This window comes from Colossoma macropomum, unplaced genomic scaffold, assembly GCF_904425465.1.
Source record: "Colossoma macropomum unplaced genomic scaffold, Colossoma_macropomum, whole genome shotgun sequence".
Lineage (NCBI taxonomy): Eukaryota > Metazoa > Chordata > Actinopteri > Characiformes > Serrasalmidae > Colossoma > Colossoma macropomum.
In genome coordinates this window covers 23,297,011-23,305,921 of record NW_023494806.1, presented here as the reverse complement: position 1 = coordinate 23,305,921, position 8,911 = coordinate 23,297,011, and the positions used below count along the sequence as shown (strand labels likewise).

Below are 8,911 nucleotides of genomic sequence, written 5' to 3'. Positions count from 1 at the left end.
ATATTTAACTCATGACAACAAAGAGCAGGGGTGAGCAAAGGAACAGCACAGGACAAAGAATTGAGAGAGGACAGGTTGCCACATCCTTCAGAAATCTCCAGCCTAAAGCCCACAGTTTTCAACTGCAAAAGAAATAGGCTGTAACATGGTGTATATACAGTACTGCGCAAAAGTCTGTGTAAACAGGTGGTGAGTATTTATTTGTTAAAAAACACACACAATAAAATAAACATAAATACACAAATAAACAATCCAATGTAGTTTTACATGTCATTGTGCCATCGATTTCCAATTCTCTCCTCGAGGAAGCCCAGTATTTACGGTTACCATCTAGGACCTAGACTTAAATGGATCCCTTCTCCCTATATAATCCACAACATAGGTCTAGACTTTGCATTACTTTTTCTAGACAGTGCATTACATGTCTAAGAGTCATTTGGAATTTGGCCACAGGCACATAACTCCCTACTGGACAAATATTGCAGTATTTGTGTGAAGAAGCTAAAATTTCATAATTCACATAGTGCACTGTGTAGGCAGTAGGGAGCTACTTGAGATTCAGCTCCAGTTTATCTAATCAGTCCTTCATTAAATTGACCTAGGTGTGCTGCTGATGGAATCCATGCAATGAGTACAGTGAGCAATCAGAAATCAACTGTGTTGTTCTAGCTTGACAAATATATTCATAATTGGAAAAAAACACTCTAACTGCAAAGATAAATTGTTTTAAATTTCATTGCTGCCTTAAACCTAAATAGTAAATTTATGACAAAAGGAATCCACCTCTTGTTATTAATTCTTTGTTGTGCTGATGATGAAAGGTACTTTTACTGTACTGCAGTCATTTCACCAAAGTAACAATATTTATCTTGAGTATGAGTTTAGACTATATTACAACTTCTGCTGCTAAACATCATGACACCCTTTAATCTCCTTTACACCTGACCCATTTCTTGATTGTTGCTGATTTATTAGCAGGCTAACATTTGCTTGCACCCCTCTGTCTCTCTTCTTGTGTGGTTCTTCAAATGAAAACTAAAATGAAAAAAAGCAAATCCAACAAGTCAGACACCTGAATGAAATCGAGTTATGCTGCACCACAGTTCTTTATATAAGACGTTAGCGCACTCACATACTTTCCATGCTTTGACATAAGCACCTCTTTACACCAGGCCTGGCCTGACCTGCAAATAAATACAATGATATAACATTTGCTGTAATGTTACACATCTGTTTCATGTTTTATAAAACAATGAGCTACAGTTCAATTTAGACAGATCTGATCAGTGAAAGAAAGAATCCTACCTTGGACATGAACAATAAGTAGACAAATGAGAACAACAAGAGCTGCAGCAGATTTCATTTTGCTCTTGTTCTTGAAGAAGCTCTTGGTGACGATTTGGAATTTGCTGGTTTCTGCTCAGACAGCTGTCAGAGTGAAGCAGTGATTGAACAACGACTGTCACTCTGCTTTTATATGCTCAGTCTTCATTTTTCCTGCTGTTTAGAGCTTTCAGCACCTGAATCTTGCTTCCTCTTCCTCTTTCTTAGTTCTTAGCTCTGGCTTTTAGGCAGCAGTTCATAAGGCCAGATTTCAGATTTCTTTGTCTGTATTCTGTCACTCTATAGACTGGCAAAAAATAATTTTTCAGTTTTAGTGGGGTTTGCAGAGTGGTCGATTTCATGCACAGACTCCTTACTGAGAATAAGCCATTCACTTAAACTAAACTTGAACATACTATGGGCTTTATTTGGGAATGTATTTGGACAAAGGAAACAAGGGAAAAAATAAGGAAATTAGCTAAGAAAAACTGCACAACAACAGTTCGTCTTCAGCTAAGATCACGGCACCTCCCGAAAGACATGTTGTATAGACACACCCCCTAAGCACTTCATGCACTCACAGTCACACGCCCAACTGACAGTAAGACATTCCCTTTAACTGTGCTCGAATATTCTGTAAGTTTTGCTGTTAGTGATGTATATTATCAACATATTCAAAAATGTGCTGCTCCCACTGAAAAAGCTGACTGACTAAATGAGCTTTTCTGAAAGTGAGTAACAGAATCAGCTCTGGAGACTGATCTAGTAACACTGTTACTTCTGCTTAATGAACCCAGCAAGTGTGGTTGGGGCTAAATGGGGAACTGGTTTAGCCCCAACTAATTTTACACTCCATTGTGGCCACATTAACTAAACTATTTTATCTGCTGGAGTTTCAGCTTCTTTCAGTGAATCCCTGACATCATAACCCGAAACATTAAATATCAGCTCATCTACAGATGCTGACAGGAAAGTTGATATTGAGCAAACATTGTTATGCATGTTGTTAATAAGTAACACATCACATTTGTATCTGTAGATTTCAGGCACCTTCATCAGGCACAGTTTATTATATTTCAGATATCAACATCAAAACCAGCAAAGTAAATAAAAAATAAACTTACTGAGTGTTTCAGAGAAGTCTGTACATTAAACATCTCACAGTATATAGATATAACATGACTTTTATAAATTAAACATCAGATATATTTACAGTATTTACAATATACAAGTAGTTTAAGCACATTTATATACATTGAAGTAGCTTAAGTATTTGAGGTAACTATAAATACAGTCAACAGGGTTCACTGTCTTAATGTTTTCAACCTCCTCTTCCACATCTTCACTGTAGTTGTGTCACAGGCTTCACTGCAGACTCACTGAAAACAAAAAATATTCATTTTAATTTGATCCCCTTTTGCTAAAACATATTTCAGTCTTCAGTGCTTTTTCACTGAATAACAGCTCAGAATACTGTAGAACTATCAGTCTTACTGTATTCAAGCTGATGTTCTCACCTCTTTTTAATGGCTCTCTTGATGTAATTCTGGGCAAAATCGGATTCTGGGTTCAAGCATTTTTGTCCTGCTCCGTTCTTCAAAGTGACACTAAAAGAGCCAAAACAAACCAGTTAGATGACTGAAAGGATTTTTTTTCTTTCTTTCTTTTTTTGTTTTTTTACGTCATTTGATTCTGAATTGATGAGGACTTACATAATTTCCACATTTTCACACGATGGACCAGCAGGATAAACTTCAACCTTCTCAACACGTTGTAGACGAACCACGTTCACCCCAGAACCTTGACATAGGCACCTCTTTACACTCGGCCTGGCCTGACCTGCAAACAAATACAATTATATACATTTTAGTTGTGGTATTAGATTTGTTTGTTTGTACAGAACACAATTAGCCAGAGTTTTAAGGTTTTTTTAGATCTGATCAGTGAAACAAAGAATCCTACCTTGTACGTGCACCATAAGCAGACAAGTAAGAATAACAAAAGCTGCAGCAGATTTCATTTTGCTCGTGTTCTTGAAGAAGCTCTCTTTGATGATTTGCTCGTTTCTGCTCAGGCAGCTGTCAGAGTGAAGCAGTGACTGAATGAGGACGGTCACTCTGCTTTTATACGCTCAGATTGGACTTTCTCTGCTGTTTTGGCGGACATGGCCTTTTTTGGAGCTGCTTTCTCTTCCTAAAGTCTTGCATCCTCTTTCTTGGAAATGTTTGACTTTCAGTCAGCAGGTCATTAGGCCCTGATGATTTGGATGTCTTATGTAACTGTACTGTCAGTCTCCAGACAAAACAAAAAATAATCATATAAATGCAGTAAAATCAGTCACATATTTTTGACTGTAAAAACAGAAATCAAATCCCTGCATGGCTCAAAAGCACAAATGTGATTCAGGCTTTGTGGGGTGTTCAACATGAAATTCTGAATGCCTCCTATAAATCTTACTGACAGTTCACTCACTGCACAAAGCTGGGTTTGTTCATTGTATTGCATGAAGCAAGAACACTGAAAGGATCGGCAGAGCACTGATGTACATTCCTGTATGTTAAAACAAGTTTACACTACAATCCATGTAGTGTAAATTTATATAATAATTGTCATGTTGTTGGAGAGACTTTACTTTAGTTTCAGCTCCATCCTGGCTCCACCCATTCATCATCACTTCTGCAGTCAGTTCATGCACTCATTAATACTCTTCTATACCGCCCCCCACCCCGTTTGAATTTGCAGTTTCCTTATTCCCAATTTCCTTAATATTTCTAGTGTTTTTTGTTTTGTTTACTCTTTTGTTCTGGTTGTGATTATTACTGTAACGCTGTGCATCATTGATTAATTTTATGCACCCATCACATGACACAGATCTCACAGCTCAGGAGGCGTGGCGATGCAAAGTGGCTGTGTGAAGAGGCTCTCGGGAGGTGCCATGATTCTGGTAAGAACTGGACTTCTTGATATTGTTGCTGGTTATTGGTTGGAGATGTATTCATATGTTGTAATAATATATATGTTATAATAATATGAATAATATGTATTCATATTATTGTGCTGGGCTGTGAGATAGTTGGAGTGGGTGCTAGTGTTTACCACGGAGTGAACTAGAAATGCCTAGAAATGACCTGCTGGCGATCGTGATGTATTCAGAAGTGCTGGGTGGGGGGTCTCTCTTGCTGCCTGTTCAATAAAAGAGCATTGCCCACATGTACAATGGTTTCCTCTGGTTTTTCTACGCTTAGCTGCTAAAATATAAAGTCTTCACATTAAGCTATAAACTGCTTTGGTGGTGCAAAACAGATTTCTAACTTTTTAAAAATGTTATTCCCACTTGCTCAACTTGTGTAAAAAAATCAACAGCTCTTTTGATCAGGCATAGTGTGGTCAAATCAAATCCTGTTTGCTCTCTACTCCAGTAATCTCTCTCTCTCTTAGTAAAGAAGCAGCCTAAAGACAATCATAACAACTACAGCAAACAATGACACCAGAAAAAGGACATTAAGTCACCTCCATCTGTTTATTCATAATAAATAAGTTGAAATGAGTTGAGAAAGTGAAAGAGAGAGCAGGAATTGTTCCTGCAAATTCATGTGTCATCCTGTTTTATTCATTAAGCTCATGCAGAATATGAATGAAGCATCTTACTAAGTGAGGTGTGATACACTTCATTTTCAACATTTACATACATACCAATGTTTATCATAAGTTAATTAGCACTGTATTAACATTTTTCACATATAAAAGCCTAGTGAGTAAACCTACTAACCAGAAAGCTGATGCTAGACATATGGATGTTAGCTGGCTATTAAGCTACCAAAGTCACTGACGCTGTGCCTACAGAATCTAATGCAGTGACCTCAACACTCTTTTGCCTTTGAGTTTCTAAAGAAAATGAGGTGTTTGGATTTGATCATTGTTTGGTCTGATTATTCATGCATTTCGTTTAGATTTAAGTTTTAGACTTGGTTTCATTACAAATTTGATGTGGCTTTTCTTCAGAAATACCTTCTTTCTAGCCACCCTCCCTTACATACCAGTAATAATATAACAATATCAGTTGTTCTCTGTAATTTCTATTTGTAAGTGAAGCAGATCCAGAGCTTTAATTCATACTCTAAACTGAGGCTTCCCCACCTGAAATTCTGTCTTTGTAGTTGTTTTGACTGAGAGTCAGTTTTACTTTTTGTTTTACAGTGCTGTAGGTTCCTTTTTCTTCCAGTCTTTTCATTTCTCAGAAACTTTCTCTGAATGCTGCTGAGGTCACGTGAAAGGGAACATCAGGGCTGAATTTCAGATTAATTTATAAAAGGGTGCAGAATGCAGACATTAGATTCAGGTGAAAGGTCTGCAGGCTGACTTGTTTCTTGTATCAGGCTACATTATTGCCATTAATTCCCATTCACATCCTATTTGGATCGTCATGATAGAGAGGAAAAATCTGAAAATTAATCTACACTGATGATTGCAACTGAAATTAATTCTAAATTAAAGCAAATAACAATACATTTTGTATACTTATGATGCACCAGTCAACACAGTAAAGCAGTAACTACAGGATGTTTGGACTTATCAAAACTGCAACTGACATTGAATATCAGACACATTAGCAGTCATTAGTATTATTTGTAACTGAATTTATACTTTTATTCATGTTGTTACAGTAACGTTAGTCAGTGTCTTACAATTTAATCTGCAGGATTTCTTGCATCACACGTGAAAGTGACACTCCTGCTTTGAAACTGATGTACAGTAGGAGGGTGTTAGTTTCTAAAAGTTCAGTACTTCCACCTTCACACCTGTGAAATTGAAACAAAATAGTTTATCTCTTTTTGAGTGGGAAGGAGTTCACATATCTTTAGTTTTTCATGCAATTTTTTACTTGATATTGTGGCATCCTATCACAGGCTGCACTGGCGCCAGAGCTCAGGAGGCATGGCCATGCAAAGTGGCTGTGTGCAGAGGCTCTCGGGAGGTGCCATGATTCTGGTAAGACCTGGACTTCTTGATAATGTTGCTGGTTATTGGTTGGAGATGTTTTCATATGTTGAGCTTTATTGTGCTGGACTGTGAGGTAGTAGTGCTAGTGTTTACCACAGAGTGAAATCATATGCCTAGAAGTGACCTGCCTGTTAGAAGTGCTGGGTGGGGGGGTTCTCTTGCTGCCTGTTCAATAAAAGAGCATTTGCCCACAAGTACAATGTTTTCCTCTGGTTCTTCTACATCTAGACACTACAATATAACGTTTTTACATTTCATCATAAAGTGCTTTGGTGGTGCAAAACAGATTTCTAATTTTTTAAAAATGTCATCACTTGCCCAACTAAAAAAATTAACAGCTCTTTTAATCACGCATAGTTTATTCAAATCAAGTCCTGTTTGCTCTCTATTCCAGTAATTCTTTGTCTCTCTTAGTAAAGAAGCTTTATAAAGACAGTCATAACAACTAAAGCACACAGTGACACCAGAAAAAGGACATTAAGTCACCTCCATCTGTTTATTCATAATAAATAAGTTGAAATGAGTTGAGAAAGTGAAAGAGAGAGCAGGAATTGTTCCTGCAAATTCATGTGTCATCCTGTTTTATTCATTTAGCTCATGCAGAATATGAATGAAGCATCTTAGGTGTGATACACTATTGTTGACATTTACTTACATACCAATGTTTATCATGTTATTAACACTGTATTAACATTTTTCACATATAAAAGCCTAGTAAGAAAACCTACTAACCAGAAAGCTAATGCTAGACATAAGGATGTTAGCTGGCTAGTCAGCTACCAAAGTCACTGCAGCTAGTTCTACTGCAGCTTGGTTCAGTTTATTGGTTTGTTGGCTTGTTTATTTATCAGGGATGATGCACATTAATCAACACAAACTAAATGTGCCAGTTTCAGCCAACTTGTTAACCTCAGCCAACTGTAGTCCCTGTGGCCTGATGCTATTATCCTAGACATAATAGACAATATACACACAGTAAGGAAAAAAAATAATACAGTTAGTTAAGAATAGGATAGATAGTGTGAAGACTACAGAATAAACATTTGAATGGAGTTAAAACATTTCCTGAAAACTTCAAATTCATGTACAGACTCCTTACTGAGAATAAGCCATTCACTTAAACTACACTTTAATATACTATAGGCTTTATTTGGGAATGTATTTGGACAAAGTGTTCTAAAAATGTGCTGCTCTCACTGAAAAAGTTGACTGGCTAAATGAGCTTTTCTGAAAGTGAGTAACAGAATCAGCTCTGGAGACAGATCTAGTAACACTATCACTTCTGCCTAATGAACCCAGCAAGTGTGGTTGGGGCTAAATGGGGAACTGGTTTAGCCCCAACTAATTTTACACTCCATTGTGGCCACATTAACTAAACTATTTTATCTGCTGGAGTTGCAGCTTCTTTCAGTGAATCCCTGACATCATAACCCGAAACATCAAATATCAGCTCATCTACAGATGCTGACAGGAAAGTTGATATTGAGTAAACATTGTTATGCATGTTGTTAATAAGTAACACATCACATTTGTATCTGTAGATTTCAGGCACCTTCATCAGGCACAGTTTATTATATTTCAGATATCAACATCAAAACCAGCAAAGTACATAAAAAATAAACTTAAGTCTGTACATTAAACATCTCACAGTATATAGATATAACATGACTTTTATAAATTAAACATCAGACATATTTACAGTGTTTACAATATACAAGTAGTTTAAGCACATTTATATACATTGAAGTAGCTTAAGTATTTGAGGTAACTATAAATACAGTCAACAACGTTCACTGTCTTAATGTTTTCAACCTCCTCTTCCACATCTTCACTGTAGTTGTGTCACAGGCTTCACTGCAGACTCCTGAAAACAAAAAATATTCATTTTAATTTGATCCCCTTTTGCTTAAAATATATTTCAGTCTTCAGTGCTTTTTCACTGAATAACAGCTCAGAGTACTGTAGAACTATCAGTCTTACTGTATTCAAGCTGATGTTCTCACCTCTTTTTAATGGCTCTCTTGATGTAATTCTGGGCAAAACTGGATTCTGGGTTCAAGCATTTTTGTCCTGCTCCGTTCTTCAAAGTGACACTAAAAGAGCCAAAACAAACCAGTTAGATGACTGAAAGGATCTGAACTGTTTGGTATTTTACATCATTTGATAATGAAATGCTGAGGACTTACATAATTTCCACATTTTCACAAGATGGACCAGCAGGATAAACTTCAACTTTCTCAACACGTTGTAGACGAACCACGTTCACCCCAGAACCTTGACATAAGCACCTCTTTACACTTGGCCTGGCCTGACCTGCAAACAAATACAATTATATACATTTTAGCTGTGCAAAAATACAATGAGCTACAGTTAAATTTAGATCTAATCAGTGACAGAAAGACTCCTACCTTGTACGTGCACCATAAGCAGACAAGCGAGAACAACAAAAGCTGCAGCAGATTTCATTTTGCTCGTGTTCTTGAAGAAGCTCGCAGTGACGATTTGCTGGTTTCTGCTCAGGCAGCTGTCAGAGTGAAGCAGTGACTGAATGAAGACCGTCACTCTGCTTTTATACGCTCAGATTGGA

General features: G+C 37.1%; 2 protein-coding genes across 2 annotated transcripts; both read right to left on the bottom strand.

Moving 5' to 3' along the window:
- Positions 1-2,359: 2,359 nt before the first annotated feature.
- Positions 2,360-3,480, bottom strand: LOC118827304 (C-X-C motif chemokine 11-6-like). Its single transcript, XM_036598615.1, has 4 exons — positions 3,286-3,480; positions 3,036-3,162; positions 2,841-2,930; positions 2,360-2,702 (listed from the first exon to the last, which is right to left on the bottom strand). Exons 1-4 carry the CDS (start codon positions 3,341-3,343, stop codon positions 2,666-2,668), a joined length of 312 nt encoding a protein of 103 aa, XP_036454508.1. The 5' UTR covers positions 3,344-3,480; the 3' UTR covers positions 2,360-2,665.
- Positions 3,481-8,056: 4,576 nt separating this feature from the next.
- On the bottom strand, positions 8,057-8,851 carry LOC118827310 (C-X-C motif chemokine 11-6-like). Its single transcript, XM_036598620.1, has 4 exons — positions 8,733-8,851; positions 8,511-8,637; positions 8,328-8,417; positions 8,057-8,188 (listed from the first exon to the last, which is right to left on the bottom strand). The coding sequence occupies exons 1-4, from the start codon at positions 8,788-8,790 to the stop codon at positions 8,176-8,178; spliced, it is 288 nt and encodes a 95-aa protein (XP_036454513.1). The 5' UTR covers positions 8,791-8,851; the 3' UTR covers positions 8,057-8,175.
- Positions 8,852-8,911: the final 60 nt, after the last annotated feature.